The following is a 17,215-nucleotide window of genomic DNA, read 5'->3' on the forward strand; positions in this document are numbered from 1 at the left end:
TCCAACAAATGAGTTCTCCAAACTGCTTAGAAAATTAACAACCGGTTCTCTCGAATAGGTGCGAACTGGCTGAATCCCACCACTGCTCCAGATCCCCTCTCTGCATTTGGGGAGGGTGAAAACAGTCTTCCCGACCCCCTTGGAGGCCCTCTGGAGGCCCAAAACGGCCCATTTTCCAACTTTTGGTTGGACAGGAAGTGACGTTTTTTGCTGTCCCCAGCCTCTAGAGACTCTCTTGGAGTGTCTGGAGGCTGGGGACGGCAAAAAATGTCACTTCCTGTCCAACCGGAAGTTGGGAAACAGGCCGTTTTGAGCCTCCAGAGGGCCTGGGGAAGGCTGTTTTTGCCCTCCCTAGATGCATAGAGAGGATCTGGAGCTAGGTGAGAAAGAAAAAGGGGCCTTCCCCACCCACCACAGGCCCTCTGGAGGCAGTAAACAGCCTGTTTCCCTACTTCTGGTGGTCCCAGAAGGCCCGAATATCAGCTGGCTGGTGTGCGCATGCGCGCCGGAGCTGAGCTGGCGTGCCTACTGATATGGCTACATGTGCCACAGGTTCTCCATCACGGCCCTAGCACTAACGCGGAAGGTGATCACCAAACCGGTCGTTAAACCGGTAGGATCCCACCCCTGATATAAATGTTTCCTTCTTCATATCGGTGAAGGAAAATTGAGGAATTGTAGAAAGCTAGCTGGACTTCAAGCTAGAAATGCTCTTTTCTCTTTCTATGTTTATACGCTAGCCCCTAAGTGTGTAATTCACAAAATGGAAGAGCAAGACGTCACACTGGCTAAAGAAGAAATTAGCGCCCGCTTAATTTAAAATGCCTAGTTATCTTGCTGGTGTAGAAAAAGAAGACGGCAGCTAGATACTTTCTTTTGAAAGAGAAAGTTAGATATTTGGGTATGTAATTTCATGCTCATTGGAAGACCGCGTTGGAGAATGATATGAAAAGTTAGTGTCTAGACCTGTTTAAGACGACCGATGTTGGGGTTGAGAATTACTTGGATTTGACACTAGAATTGTGATTTGTCCATGTAGGAGCCCAAACGTCGTATCTGTGTTATGGCAGGGGTGGGAAACAATGGCCCCTTTATGACTTGTGGACTTCAACTCCCAGAATTCCTGAGCCACGGCTGGCTCAGGAATTCTGGGAGTTGAAGTCCACAAGTCATAAAGGGGCCATCCTTCCCCATTCGTGGTCTACAGATTCTGAAAGCAGCCACATCATTTCCCAAGCTTGCGACTCCCCAATCTTTTCTTAACAGCCCAAAGCCGAAGATTGAAGGTATAACCGAAACCAGCGTAAAAATAAATTAAAAGCAGACTAGTATAAATAATCGTGATGGTTGATATAAAAGGTAGATTACAGCTGTGGAAGAACTTTATCAATGGATGCCTCATGTTTACAGCTGCTGTTCATAATCTGATTGATTTACCATCTGCAAAAAAGGTTGAAATCTACAAGTATTGTCACATTGCTCTGGGTATTGATGTAAGAGGGGCAGGTTATAGGAATTAAAAACATCTCTGTAGAAGCTGTAGTAAAGTACTACCCTGTTTTCCCCAAAATAAGACATCCCCTGATAATAAGCCCAGTCGGGCTTTTGAGCGCATGGCAATAAGGCCAAGCGCTTATTTCATATCGGTGAAGGGTTCAAAAAAAATATAGGATAGGGTCTTATTTTTGGGGGAACATGGTATGTGTTAGCTGTTTCAACACCTCCAGTTTTAATGGGTAAACACATTTCTCAAATGGAATTTTAGAATATCTTCCTCATAATAACACCAAAGGTAGACTACTGTGTCTCACTCCAAAGAAACTTTTCCTTAAGTTGATGGATTTCTGAAAAAGGACCATTGGCTGTTTTCAAAAACGTGGTCACCAACTCCGATTTTTCTATGATAGATTATTTACTATCCTTGGTCCTTTTGTGGACGTTTCGTTACCCAACTAGGTAACATCATCAGTGCTAGTCGTTTCAACCCTGAGCTACAGATATTCTCCTTGATAGGTTATTGACTTCTGCCTGAAATTCTACCTCCTTAAATTTTTTGGAGAGTTGGAAGTTTGTCAAGGTCATAGACCCGAGGTTCATCAAAACCTCTGAACTGAAAACCATCTGTTTTTCTTCTCTGATGTCCTTCCAGCTTGAGTGACAATCATCAATCCTTGGTGTTCTCTGAGCTTACTTGTTTTCCTTACATTGTTTCCCAGACATTTCATTACCCAACTAGGTAATGCCATCAGTGCTAGATTAGCAGTGATGCTGTTAGCTAGTTAGGGGAATGAAACATTTGCAACAGAGGTGGGATTCATTTAACTTCCCTATCGGTTCGCAAATGTGAACGCATGTCCACGGCCTTCCACGCACGTTCTTTACTTGTGCATTTTGTCCGGGCGGGTGGGTGGAGCCTCTTCCAGTCGCCGTTACTGGTTCTCCCGAACCGGACAGAACTGGCTGAATCCCATCTCTGGTTTGCAAGAAAACAAGTAAGCTCACAGAACACGAAGGACCTCTGATTTCAACCCTGAGCTATAAATATTCTCTTTTATCAATCATTACTAATGAGACTGGGTCCAAGACATGGCTGCTTTCAGAAGTTGAAGACAGGAACAAGAATCACCTTCTTACATGGTCCAAAAAATCACAAGCGTTTTTTGGAGATCAAATCCAGAGCACAGCAAACTTTGGACCAGTCGTATTTCACAATTCACGTTAGATCTGTCCTTCATAACGGCTAGCATAAGGTCTTCTGCTTCAAAGGTTTGGTGTCTTTTGATAGGCGTATCTATCACTGAAGGTCAGCCTTCTCGCTTTGAACGCGGGCCTGTTTATTATTCTCGCTATTTAGCCTTTTCCTCTTCCTACATCTTTACTTCTCTTTCCATTCCTGTTGCCAGTCTTTAATGGCCAAACTTTCTAGCATGAAAATCAAAGTGAGCCAGATGCAGTATGAGAAGCAACGGATGGAACAAAAATGTCAGATGTTGAAGGTCTGGTAGATCGGTGGACTTTCCGTGGCTTTTTGTAACCCTCTTTACCATCCTGCTTGTCTGTATTTTAAAACTTCCTCTTTTTTTTTTCTTTTTGGGTGTGGTGCATGTATGGATTTTCCGCCCCCCCTTGCTGTTCCTATGTAAATCCCTCCGAAGTACGTCTCCAACTAAACCAAACTCTCTGTGCCTGTTTCTGTTTTTTTAAGTTTTGATTTTGATTTTAGCTTGACGCAGAGAACCATCGGCTGCTGTTTTCTTTCTTGAAATGCATTAAGCTGAGCTTTTTTTTTAAAAAAAAAAAACACACCACCACCATCCCAGCTTTCCTTATTGTAAACCAATATTCCATTTGTTTTGGGGATGTATTAACCTCTTACGCAGGGGTGGGATTGAAAAAGTTTAGCCACCGGTTCTCTGCCCGGTTGCTGGGTGGGTTTGGTCATGAGGGTGTGGCGTAGTTGGGCTCCGGAGGCCCACCGGAGGCTGGAAACGGATGTGTTTCCGGAATTCCGGTACTTCTGGTACTTCCAGTAGGCCCGTTTTTTGCCCTCCCAGAGCCTCCGTGTCAGGGTTCCAAGGAACACCCCCGACGAAATAAAGCTCTGAGGCTTGAGGTTCCTCAAAGTTCCAATTTATTAGAGATGTCATGTTGGCACAGCTGGGAAAACCCGAAAGTGAAAGCTTCCAGGTTTTCCACACCCAGCTGACAGTTCACAGCCCTGCCCTACACCCACAAGTTCATCACATTGTCCAATCAACTCTTCACACTCAATTGGATACAATCTTCAGGCAGTCTACATCAGACGCAGGCAAAAGTCCTTGAATATGGAATGTTGTTATGACTAACTTTCTACCGCTCCAACAACAACCCCCTCCCAACTTCCCCAGCTAAAATATGTGGCCGTTAAGAAGCAAAAAGAAAATTGCCTTCCAAAACTGACACTCCGTGCAGGCTCTGCACTTAGTCCGCATCCAAAACGGGCTGTGTGGAGACTCCTGGGAGGATTGGGATGGGCGGGGCGGGGCCAGCCAGTCCTTGCAACTACCGGTTTGACGAACCAGATGTAAAATTAACATCCGGTTTGTCCGAACCGTCTTGGCTGACAAGTGTGCCTCTGTTGCAGAGAAGATTCCTTGATTTTTGGCCTATCTGCATTAAAAAAAGAAAATTAAATTGGATTACTAGATCCTTCAAGCATTTTGATTTTAAAAAAAAGGAGGATCACAATTGACTTCTTCTCCCAAGAACTGAAGAAGTTTCTTGGAGGAGAAGCGAAACGTCTTCTAGGAAAAAAAACACCCCAAAGTCCAGTTGACTTTTGAAAAAGCACCTTTTACGGCTATCATAATTCAATCTGTTATCCTTGTCTGTATTTTTTTTCCTACAAACAAATGTACGGAGTACACGGTTACATTCCTACATATACACTTATTATTTTTTAATGATTTTAAGCATCAAAGCATGCTGAAGTATTTTGTGTTTGTGAAAGACGTCATTGTAAGAACTTTCAGTCTGGACTCCCTTCCACCTGAAAGCAGTGAGTGTAGAAGTGTCCCGTCAAGTATTGTACACTTAATTGTTGGTGAAAATGTGCCATGCATGACCAAGTGGTAATGAAGATCCTTTTATGTTTCAGTTCAACGCAGGATGTTGGAAGTTTAAATCAGAGATGGATAGCTTTTTGGCTAAAAGACAGGTTATTTTTATATTTGCATAGATAAACTTCAATGTAGAGGTAAAGGTAAAGATTCCCCTCACACATACCTGCTAGTCGTTGCCGACTCTAGGGGGCAGTGCTCATCTCCGTTTCAAAGCCGAAGAGCCAGCGTTGTCCGAAGACGTCTTCGTAGTCATGTGGCTGGCATGACTCAACGCCAAAGGCGCACGGAACGCTGTTACCTTCCCACCAAAGGTGGTCCCTATTTTTCTACTTGCATTTTTTACGTGCTTTCGAAACTGCTAGGTTGGCAGAAGCTGGGATAAGTAACGGGAGCTCACCCCGTTACACGGCAGCACTAGGGATTCGAACCACCGAACTGCCAACCTTTCGATCAACAAGCTCAACGTCCTAGCCCCTGAGCCACCGCGTCCCACAATGTAGAACCATTCGTTTAATGACCATTTCCATTGTAGCATCCTCACAAGGCTGCATGATCCCAATTCAGATGCTGGGCAACGGATTCATCTTTATGACGGTTGTAGCGTCCCAGGGTCACGTGATCCCTTCTTGAGACCTTTTGACAAGCCAAGTCAATGGGGGAAGCCGGATTCGTTTAACAACTGAGCGAGTCACTTAACAGCCGCAGTGGTTTGCTGAAATGTGGCAAAAAATTTTTCATAAAATCGGCTGTGGCTCACTTACCATGACAACCGCTTTGTTTATCCGTAGAAAGTCTGGTTCCCAATTATCGTGCTACGTTGAGGACTGCCTGTGATATAATTGACCCAGTTGGATCAATTCATTAAATATTCAAATAATTTAGCAACTGGTTCTCTGCCCTAATGACTGGGTGGGTGGGCGTGGCCATGGTGGGCGTGGCCAGGGAGTGTGATAGGGAGCACTCGACCTCTTGCACCCCCCGAGAGCAAAAATGGGCCATGGGGACACACACAACCCCCCCGCACCCCATTTTCGGCCTAGTAGGCCCTCCCTGCAGTCTCCCAGTAGCAAAAACATGCCATGGGGGGCACACTACATCCCTGGACCCCATTTTGGTCCTAGGAAGCTTCCCTGCACTTACCTGGAAGCCAAAATGGGGCCCGTGAGGACTCCTGGAAGGGGCAGGGCCAGTTAGCAATTTAACTACCAGTTTGTCCGAACCGGCTGAAAACCCACCATTGAGTTGGATATGATTATTTCAAAATAAACGAATGCCATCTCTACTTTAAACAGCCAACATTGGTTTAAACCTGTCCCTTTTAAAAGTGAAAACCAAAATAATATTGATTTTTCTTCTTCTTCTTCTGTCTCCCCAGGAAGAACTATTGTCTTTAAAAGAGAAATTAGAACAGAAGGAATCGGAGATAAAACGACTGCATGAGAAACTGGTCCTTCAAGTGAAAGAAGATATTGACATAAATGACAAAGGTGAGGCGAAAATTGTAAATACCGTTTTTTGCGACGCCGGCTGGGGGATTTCGGGAGTTGAAGTACATGCGACACTTCACATATATGCGAGGGGAACCTTTAAGAAGCCACAATTTTTAAATTGTGGTGTTGTAAGCTGGTTTTACTTTCTGGAGATGTGTGTGAGCTCCGAGTGTAATAATGAGCTCATTTATTCAGTTTAGGATTTAGAAGCCATTCAAGTCAATTTGTGATTCTGGACGGCTTACCAAATTGTTATCAATGCTGCAATTTATCTGGCTAGGAATAAGGGTGGTGGTGGAGTCTGGTGCTTTTTCAAACCTTTTAACCAACAAATGATATTCGTTTTATTCGTTTGTTAATTTAAAGTTATTCGATTAGCTGAGTTTAATAGCTAAATGTTAAAATAACTATACATAATTAAACAACTTTGAAATAATAAATGCGTCTATATTATTGCAAAGGTTTTACATTTGATGGGTTACCCCAAAGTCATGACGCAGGTGTTTTTTGGTGGTATCGTGTGAGGCACGAATAAAAAAAAAAAGTGTTATACTTTAGAAGTTAAGATGTTAAGATGCGGAACATTTTAAAAATCAGGTCAATCTCAGCCGTGGAAATTTAGGAAGTGATTTTACCAGTTACTCATTCTCAGCCGAATTTCACAAGGTGGGTTGAGGGTAGGAGATTTGACGTAGGGATGCTAAGTGAACTGCTTTGAGGTTCTAGATTTATATATTAGTGTTGTGGCCTGTCGGCCGCCAGCCTCTCCAGTAGCCGAATCAGAGGAGGAGGAGGAGGCGTGGGAGTCGAGGTCAGCATCAAGGCAATGTGAAAGCTAAGAGGGGGAAGAAGGAATGGAGCTGTCAGAGAGAGAGACAGAGGAGGAGCCTGGGCTGTCCGTCAGCCCTCAGATGGAGAGTCAACAGCCCCAGGTCTGGAGGTGCCTGATGAGGAAGAGGAGGAAAAGCTGGGTCCAGTGCCTGACGCGTGGATACGCAGAAGGCAGAAGAGAGGAGAGCGGTGGAAATCTATAGGCCGGTCCTTGGGACAGAAGAGCCACTGCTGCCAGTGAAGCTTCACCCTAGCTCTGGGGTTAAAAGGCAGTGGGTGGAGATGAATAGATGTGGCATCTCGCAGCCAGACAGACTTTTTAGCCCAGGGATCTCCAACCTTGGTCCCTTTAAGACTTGTGGACTTTAACTCCCAGAGTTCCTCAGCCAGCTTTGCTGGCTGAGGGACTCTGGGAGTTGAAGTCCACAAGTCTTAAAGGGACCAAGCTTGGAGACCCCTGTTTTAGCTTGTGGTGAGAGAGAAACTTTTTGCCGGGGTTAATAAAGGAATCATTGATTTAACTACAGAGGGTTGGTCATGTTCGGAGAGCTGGGTCAGAACAATGTGTAAATAAAACTAGTAACAAATGTGCTACCGGGGGTTTGACTTTAATTTGTCTTGCACATGGCTTCAACGCTTGGAATCTAATTTTTCAATCTTGTGGGTCTTCCTGCACAGATGACAATTGTAAAAAGAAGCTGAAAGACAAAAGTAAGGGTTTATTTGTGTGTGTCCTCTCCCCAACACATTTCTCACATCATTTTCCGTTACTGCTTCCTGCATGTATCACATTAAAACCATATTAACAAAACCCTCAACGCCTCATCTTCACTTTTCCTCTCTAGTTCAGCGAGAGGAAAAAGTGAAGAGGACCCTTGTGTTTTAAATGATTTACAGGTGGTTCTTGACGCGCGACCACAATGGAGCCCAAGGTTTCTGTTGCTAAGCGAGACAGGGGTTGAGTTAAGCCTCATTTTATGACCTACCTTTCTGCAGTTCTTAAGTGAATCACCACAGTTATTAAATTGGCAACCGTTGTTTTTTTTAAGTAAATCTGGCTTCCCCGTTGACTTTGTTTATCAGAAGTTCTCCAGAGGTGTGATCACATGACCCCGGGACAATGCAACTGTCGTAAGTACCAGCCAGTTGCCAAGCCTCCATGCGACCATGGAGACGCAGCAAAGGTCATAGGTGTGATCAGGGGTGAAATGCTCCCGGTTCGGACCGGATCATGCGATCCGGTAGCGATTGTGGCTGCTGGTTCGGTGATCTGGTAACGATGGTGGAGCCCACCCATTTGGGTGTTTTTTACTTTCTGCGCATGCAGTAGATTTCACCCCTGGGTGTGATAAACATTCATAAATCACATTTTTCAGTGCTGTTGAAACTTCGAGTGGTAACTAGATGAACTTTTGTAAGTCGAGGGCTACCTGTATTTTTCCGTTAAAGGAAGTAATGCGTTTCTAATGCAACATTCCAGTCCTTGGCTTACAGCTGGGAACACTCTTAGCATGTAACACCAAAGCCTCCATTTTGGTTTAGTTGAATTGATTGAATTGATCTGAGAGCAACAAATACCTTTTGATAAATTCCATTCCCACAAGTTTACTTGATATATATTTACTCATATTTTATTAAGTCACAGATAGCATCTTCTGCTGGTTTTTTGTGTGTGAAACTTAAGCTGAATAGCAATAGCGGAGTTATATACCGCTTCACAGTACTTTGCTGCCCTCTGTAAGCAGTTTACAGAGTCAGCCTGTTGCCCCCAACACTCTGGGTCCTCAGTTTACCGATCTCAAAAGGATGGAAGGCTGAGTCAACCTTGAACCGGTCAGGATTGAACTGCTGGCAGTGGGCAGAGTCATCCTCCAATACTGCATTCTAACCACTGCGCCATCACGTACCACATATCGGCACGACTTTTCATTGCAATAGAGATACCCAGCTTTTTATCACAAATCTCATTTCACAACTGCTTCTAAACATTGGACACTATCCATTACCCTGTCTTTTGTTTTTATTTTTATGTTTCTTCAGCTGTTCAATTTCCTTTCCTTTTTTTGTTTTGGTGTGTGTATGTGTATGTGTGTGTTGATGTTACAAAAAGTCATTGTTATTTCATCATTATCGGGAATGCTTCAATCTCTGGAGATTTGTAATGTTAACGATAGATGAATAACGTTGAGCATTCTGTTGTATTTGGCAGAGCTGCAGTTGCGTAGTTGGCTAAGAGTGAGTCGAAAATTGGAAAGTCGTGGTTTTTAGAATTCCCATTTCACATTGATTTTGGGTCCTTCGCAAATTGTCCCCGGCTTAAAATGGGTCACTTTGGTCAGCACTGTGGCTTTGTGTTGACGTCAACTTACACACTGGCTTGCAGTGTGAGTAGTGTAATGGACGAGAAGTTTGCAAGGAATGACGGTTATTAATCTTCAGTGTGCATGGTCATCACAAGCCCCTTTCTCCATTAAAAAAACTAATTTGATTTCTTCCTGTTTAAATTTGGGGTTTAACTGAAAGGAATCTAGCTGTATTTCTCCTGGTTCACGCTAAACTATAGAGTTGGGTCTTTCTAACCTTCCACAGGAATCTAAGCTGTAGCTTTTATCTTTTAGATGTTGAGGTTCAAAAGATGAAGACGGCCGTAGAATCTCTACTGGCAGCAAATGAAGAAAAGGTAGGTATGAAAGTATTTTCTGATTTTGATAAATATAGAATAGAACAGAATATTGGCCAAGTGTGATTGGACACACAAGGAATTTGTCTTGGTGCATACACTCTCAGTGTATGTATGCAGTGTATGTATGTAAAAGAAAAGATACGTTCGTCAAGAATTCTGAGGTACAACACTTTATGATAGTCATAAATACAAATAAGCAAATAAGGAAACAATATCAATATCAATATAAATTGTAAGGATACAAGCAGCAAAGTTACAGTCATACAGTCATAAGTGGAAGGAGATGGGTGATGGGAACAAGGAGAAGATTAATAGTAGTGCAGACTTAGTAAATAGTTTGACAGTGTTGAGGGAATTATTTGTTTAGCAGAGTGATGGCGTTCGGGGAAAAACTGTTCTTGTGTCTAGTTGTTCTGGTGTGCAGTGCTCTATAGCGTCGTTTTGAGGATAGGAGTTGAAACAGTTTATGGCCAGGATGTGAGGGGTCTGTAAATATTTTCCCAGCCCTCTTTTTGACTCGTGCAGTATGCTGGTCCTCAATGGAAGGCAGGTTGGTAGCCATTGTTTTTTCTGCAGTTCTAATTATCCTCTGAAGTCTGTGTCTGTCTTGTTGGGTTGCAGAACTGAACCAGACAGTTATAGAGGTGCAAATGACAGACTCAATCATTCCTCTGTAGAACTGGATCAGCAGCTCCTTGGGCAGTTTGAGCTTTCTGAATTGGTGCAGAAAGAACATTCTTTGTTGTCCTTTTTTGATGATGTTTTTGATGTTAGCTGTCCATTTTAGATCTTGCGATATGGTAGAACCTAGAAATTTAAAGGTTTCTACTGTTGATACTCTGTTGTCTAGTATTGTGAGAGGTGGAAGTATGGAAGGGTTTCTCCTATATATATATATATAAAAGTGGTATTGAGTTGGTGGGGCCAGGGTCTGAGGCTAGTCATAAATGCTGGAATTTATGAATTCTGCTGGAATTTTTAAGATTGGTAAAGGAGAATATTTGTCGCTCAGAGTTGTAATGCTGTTTTCTTGCAGACGTTTCCTGACCCAACTAGGTAACATCATCAGGGCTAGAAGGGAGTGGGTTTTGTGGAGAGGAGGAGGAGGAGGAGGAGGATGGAAGGGGGGTGAAAGTGAAGGAGGAGGCAGATGGAAAGAAGGAGAAAGAGGAGGAGGAGAAGGGGAAGAAGTAGAAGGACATGGAGAAGGAGGAGGAGAAGGAGAAAGAGAAAGAGAAGGAGAGGGATGGAAGGAAGGAAGGAGGAGGAGGAGGAGGAGGAGGAGGAGGAGGAGGAGGAGGAGGAGGAGGAGGAGGAGGAGGAGGAGGAGGAGGAGGAGGACTGTAAGGTCCTTGCTGCTCTCTGAGCTTGGTTGCTTTCTTGCATACATTTCATTACCCAAACTGGGTAACTTAAACATTGCTAGCGAATATATCACCTAACACTTGCACTTAATGGTGCTACCTGATTTGGGTAATGAAATGTACACAAAAAAACCCACAACCAAACTCAGAGAGTACCAAGGACGCCTCATTCTTAAGGTCCTGGAGCTTTTCGTTCTTCAAATTGAGGTATTTTGCTTCCCAAACTCAATCCTGGGAAAAGACATGGATGCCTTCAGGTGTTTTACTTCCAAATCGGTTCGATGCTCCGTCAGGATCTCCTGCTTTGGCCAGGGGGCTGAACTAGGAGACCTCCACGGTCCATTTGAACTCTTATTATTCTGTGCCTTAAGCGATTCAAACGGAGGGCTTTCTTTGTTTTAGGATCGGAAGATTGAGGAGCTTCGCCAGTCCCTAAATCGCTACAAGAAGGTGCAGGATATGGTCATTTTGGCTCAAGGGAAGAAAGGTACAGAACCATGATGGCGAACCTAGGGCATGCGTGTTCCTTCCGGTTGCTTTTCCGGGTTCCATCATGCACATGCGCGCTGGCCAGCTGGTCTTCGTGAGCGTGGGAGTGCCGGAAACTGGAAGCTCAGCTTCCTGGGGAGCACGTGTGTGCCAGGAAGCTGCTTTTCCAGTTTCCGGCACTCCCCCCACACGCAAACGCGCTCCTGTTTTGGCACTCAGTGCCAGAGGTTCACCAACACTGGTATAGAATGACCATTCTATTCCATTCCATATTTTCTATTCCATTCCATATTTTCTAGTCCATTCCGCCCTACTCCACTCCACTCCATTCCATTCCATATTTTCCATTCCATTCCATATTTTCCATTCCGTTCCATATTTTCCATTCCATTCCATATTTTCTATTCCATTCCACCCTATTCCACTCCACTCCACTCCATTCCATATTTTCTATTCCATTCCATATTTTCTATTCCATTCCACTTCACTCCACTCCATTCCATTCCACTGTACTGCACTCCATTCCACTCTATTCCACTCCACTCAACTCCATTCCATATTTTCCATTCCCTTCCGTATTTTTTATTCTATTCCATTCCACTTCACTCCACTCCACTCCATTCCATTCCACTGCACTGCACTGCACTCCATTCCATTCCACTCTACTCCACTCCATTCCATTCCATATTTTCCATTTCATTCCATATTTTCGATTCCATTCCACTCCACTCCACTCCATTCCACTCCACTCCACTCCACTCCACTCCACTCCACTGCACTGTACTCCATTCCACTCCATTCCACTCCATATTTTCCATTTCATTCCATATTTTCGATTCCATTTCACTCCACTCCATTCCATTCCACTCCATCTCATTCCACTCCACTCCATCCCATTCCACTCCACTCCACTCCGCTCCATTCCACTCTACTCCACTCTATTCCATTCCATATTTTCTATTCCATTCCATTCCATTCTACTCTACTTGCAGGACGACAAACCATGATCCCAAAGAATACATCTGATGTATATATTTCTGATTTTCTACTCTTAGGCAAGGATGATGAAAGTGAGGAATCTGGGAGTCCAGCATCGGTTTCCTCCATTTTGTTAGAACCGCAGAATCTAAGCGAAGCTGAGAAAAGTCCCTCTTCTACTCCGCTTTCAAGTTCTCCAAACCATGAAGCCTTGCGGACAACAGATTCCGAAGAGGTAATTTCAATTTTCTCCTCCGTTGGGTTCTCCTTCTGAGACCTTGGGGGAAATTGAATGGGTATTATTCAATTTCAGACTTTCAAATTTAGAACATTTTTTAAAAAGTCTGCACTATGGACCTTAAATTATATAAGGAGAACACTTGAAGGTTTCGGGTTATGGAGCTTGTATTACGCTTCTGTATTTGGCTAATAAATACCGTATTTTTCAGAGTATAAGACTCCCTTTCTCCCCCCCTCCCCAAAGGCGGTGAAAATTTGGGTGCGTCATATACACCGAATGTAGCCAAAAACATGAGGCATGGAGGACGTGATGGTCTATGGCAATCCTTGCAGCCTGGAACAGCTGATTGGGGGTGTTGAGCGCCAATCAGCTGCTCGTTTGCAGCAACAATCACATCCAGAAAGCACACACCAGTAACTGATTCAGCAGGATTCAATAACTTCTCTTTATATATAATATAACACATGAAGTAAATGTTTATCTATCTATCTATCTATCTATCTATCTATCTATCTATCTATCTATCTATCTATCTATCTATCTATCTATCTATCTACAAGTACAAGGAAGCAAGTAACAGAATAGACATAGACATGGACACATGAAAATAAAATTGGCATTAAAAAAAGGATATAAATAGGCAAAACATAGCCATAAACACATAGAATTATTACATATAATTGGGGACAGTAGGACAGGGACGGTAGGCACGCTGGTGCGCTTATGCACGGCCCCTTAGGGACCTCTTAAGAAACATGAAAAGTCCACGGTAGACAGTTTAAGGTAAAAGGTATGGGGATTAGAGAGACTTAACAACAATGATTTTCGATAGACAATACCAAAAGCGGGTTTTGAAACGTAATAAATACAAGCAAAACACAAGCAGAGGAGAGGAGTTTCAGTTTTAGCTTCAGACATCAGCACAGGATGTAGCTTTAGAACAGTTGAGCTAAGCCACGCCCAGGCTCCTTGCTGTCTCCTTTCTTGTTGCTCACACAGCAAATACTGTTTCAGTTTCCAAACAGCCCTCAGCTCTCTCACACACTTGACAGGACGCTAACGAGATGAATATCGATGGATGTTGGTAGGCAGAGGCAGGTTTTTTTTTTCTTATTTTCCTTCCTAAGAACTAAGGTGCATCTTAGACTCCGGAGCGTCTTATACTCCGAAAAATATGGTAGGTATCTGTTGTCGCTTAATGCAAAAATGTGATTTTTTTTTCTGTTGCAGAATTCCATCCAGCTCCACACCAGCGTCTTGCAAGTTTCCATTCCTTCTTTTTCGCAGTCGTTCAGACGTTCAGAAGAACAGACCGAAAGAGGAAACGTCCCATCCAAAACGGAAAGTGAAAGTGAAAGCAGGTAAGGGCGCTTTATGCAAAACTTCCTAAGCTTTTCGTGAACAAATTGAACGCAATTAAAATTTTGGATCCCTAGACCTTTCTTCCAAAGTGAGAGGCTGGCCAAGGAAACATAATACAGGCCGCCCTGGACTTACGACCACAGTTGAGCACCAAATTTCTGTTGCTAAGTGAGACAGTGCTACCTGGAGATTTGGCCCATTTTATGATCTTTCTTGCCACAGTTGTTAAGTGAACCACTCCAGTCATTAAGTTAGTGATATGGTTGTTAACCTGGCATCCCTGTTGAGTTCACTTGTCCGAAGGCTGCAAAAAGGGAATTATGTGATCCCGGGACACTGTAACCGTCATAACAGTGAGTCAGTTAACAAGCGTCCAAATTTGGATCACATGACCATGTGGATGCTATAACGGCCGTAAGTGTGAAAAATGTTCCCAAGTCAGCTTTTCCAGCGTGGTTGTAACTCTGAACCGTCACTAAACAAACAGTTGTAAGTAAGTAAAGGACTAACTATAGGGAGTTGTTGGGGGAATATAGATACCAAATTTGGGAATGTTTGCCAATTCCAGCAGGAGAAATGTGAAATAATTTTTGCATAATTGTGTTTATTATCATCCTGTTGAAATAATCTAATGCTTTTAATCTTACAGGGATAATATTTTGCTAGGGTTTCATTTGAGGGAAAACGATCAAGAATTCAAACATATTTGGGGGGGGGGGGGCGGACAAAATTCAGTAGTATTTAGACAGAGCCGAGAACATTCCTACAATATTTTGTGGACTTCTTCTAATTTCCCTTAAAAATCCCTCTGGAAATTTTGTTCCAATGCAACTCATGGATTGCAGTCACACTTAATTTTAGGAGAATGGGACTGGACTATATTTCCTTCCTGTCTCAAACAAATAATTATGTTATAAGAAATAATACTTTTATTAATAATAAGGCTATGTATTAGATGAGGCGGTATTAATTAAGGCTCTCTTTCTTTTCTTTCTTTTTCTTTTCTTTTTTTTGCAGCGAGAAACAGGCGGTGGTTTCCATAGAAACCCAGCTAAGTGATACAAAAATGTAAGTATCCGATCAAAATCTAAATCTTGATGACACATCTAAACCCAAAAACCATTAAACTCTTCGTGTTGTTGATTAGGGATGTCCGCTGGGAGTATGGAGTCAAGAGAGTGGCTGCCATTTTGACTTTTCTGCCCCTTCCCGGGGTCTACTGTTGGTACCTTGCTCAATAATAGTAACTGTGAGAGGGATCTTGGAGTCCTAGTGGACAATCACTTAAATATGAGCCAGTCATGTGCAGCAGCTGCCAAAAAAGCCAACACAGTTCTAGCTGCATAAACAGAGGGATAGAATAAAGATCACGTGAAGTGTTGATATCACTTTATAAGGCCTTGGTAAGGCCACACTTGGAATATTGCATCCAGTTTTGGTCGCCATGATGTACAAAAATGATATTGAGACTCTAGAAAGAGTGCAGAGGAGAGGAGTTTCAGTTTTAGTTTCAGACATCAGCACAGCATGCAGCTTTAGAACAGTTGAGCTAAGCCACACCCAGGCTCCTTGCTGTCTCCTTTCTTGTTGCTCACACAGCAAATACTGTTTCAGTTTCCAAACAGCCCTCAGCTCTCTCACACACTTGACAGGACGCTAACGAGATGAATATCGATGGATGTTGGTAGGCAGAGGCAGGTTTTTTTTTTCTTATTTTCCTTCCTAAGAACTAAGGTGCATCTTAGACTCCGGAGCGTCTTATACTCCGAAAAATATGGTAGGTATCTGTTGTCGCTTAATGCAAAATATGATTTTTTTTTCTGTTGCAGAATTCCATCCAGCTCCACACCAGCGTCTTGCAAGTTTCCATTCCTTCTTTTTCGCAGTCGTTCAGACGTTCAGAAGAACAGACCGAAAGAGGAAACGTCCCATCCAAAACGGAAAGTGAAAGTGAAAGCAGGTAAGGGCGCTTTATGCAAAAGTTCCTAAGCTTTTCGTGAACAAATTGAACGCAATTAAAATTTTGGATCCATAGACTTTTCTCCCAAAGTGAGAGGCTGGCCAAGGAAACATAATACAGGCCACCCTGGACTTACGACCACAGTTGAGCACCAAATTTCTGTTGCTAAGTGAGACAGTGCTACCTGGAGATTTGGCCCATTTTATGATCTTTCTTGCCACAGTTGTTAAGTGAACCACTCCAGTCATTAAGTTAGTGATATGGTTGTTAAGTGAATCTAGCATCCCTGTTGAGTTCACTTGTCCGAAGGCTGCAAAAAGGGAATTATGTGATCCCGGGACACTGTAACCGTCATAACAATGAGTCAGTTAACAAGCGTCCAAATTTGGATCATATGACCATGTGGATGCTATAACGGCCATAAGTGTGAAAAATGTTCCCAAGTCAGCTTTTCCAGCGTGGTTGTAACTCTGAACCGTCACTAAACAAACAGTTGTAAGTAAGTAAAGGACTAACTATAGGGAGTTGTTGGGGGAATATAGATACCAAATTTGGGAATGTTTGCCAATTCCAGCAGGAGAAATGTGAAATAATTTTTGCATAATTGTGTTTATTATCATCCTGTTGAAATAATCTAATGCTTTTAATCTTACAGGGATAATATTTTGCTAGGGTTTCATTTGAGGGAAAACGATCAAGAATTCAAACATATTTGGGGGGGGGGGGCGGACAAAATTCAGTAGTATTTAGACAGAGCCGAGAACATTCCTACAATATTTTGTGGACTTCTTCTAATTTCCCTTAAAAATCCCTCTGGAAATTTTGTTCCAATGCAACTCATGGATTGCAGTCACACTTAATTTTAGGAGAATGGGACTGGACTATATTTCCTTCCTGTCTCAAACAAATAATTATGTTATAAGAAATAATACTTTTATTAATAATAAGGCTATGTATTAGATGAGGCGGTATTAATTAAGGCTCTCTTTCTTTTCTTTCTTTTTCTTTTCTTTTTTTTGCAGCGAGAAACAGGCGGTGGTTTCCATAGAAACCCAGCTAAGTGATACAAAAATGTAAGTATCCGATCAAAATCTAAATCTTGATGACACATCTAAACCCAAAAACCATTAAACTCTTCTTGTTGTTGATTAGGGATGTCCGCTGGGAGTATGGAGTCAAGAGAGTGGCTGCCATTTTGACTTTTCTGCCCCTTCCC

General features: G+C 42.9%; 1 protein-coding gene across 1 annotated transcript in view; it reads left to right on the plus strand.

The window, feature by feature from the left end:
• The window catches only part of PPFIBP1 (PPFIA binding protein 1), a 112,372-nt gene that overhangs the window by 63,438 nt on the left and 31,719 nt on the right, over window positions 1-17,215 (plus strand). The window contains exons 8-16 of the mRNA XM_058190481.1: window positions 5,977-6,088; window positions 7,601-7,633; window positions 9,541-9,602; window positions 11,372-11,456; window positions 12,514-12,671; window positions 13,908-14,038; window positions 15,057-15,069; window positions 15,869-15,999; window positions 17,022-17,072. Of these exons, the coding sequence (XP_058046464.1) occupies window positions 5,977-6,088; window positions 7,601-7,633; window positions 9,541-9,602; window positions 11,372-11,456; window positions 12,514-12,671; window positions 13,908-14,038; window positions 15,057-15,069; window positions 15,869-15,999; window positions 17,022-17,072 (776 nt within the window). The remainder of the gene's footprint in view (window positions 1-5,976; window positions 6,089-7,600; window positions 7,634-9,540; window positions 9,603-11,371; window positions 11,457-12,513; window positions 12,672-13,907; window positions 14,039-15,056; window positions 15,070-15,868; window positions 16,000-17,021; window positions 17,073-17,215) is intronic.

This window comes from Ahaetulla prasina, chromosome 7 (genome assembly GCF_028640845.1).
Source record: "Ahaetulla prasina isolate Xishuangbanna chromosome 7, ASM2864084v1, whole genome shotgun sequence".
NCBI classification, from domain to species: domain Eukaryota; kingdom Metazoa; phylum Chordata; class Lepidosauria; order Squamata; family Colubridae; genus Ahaetulla; species Ahaetulla prasina.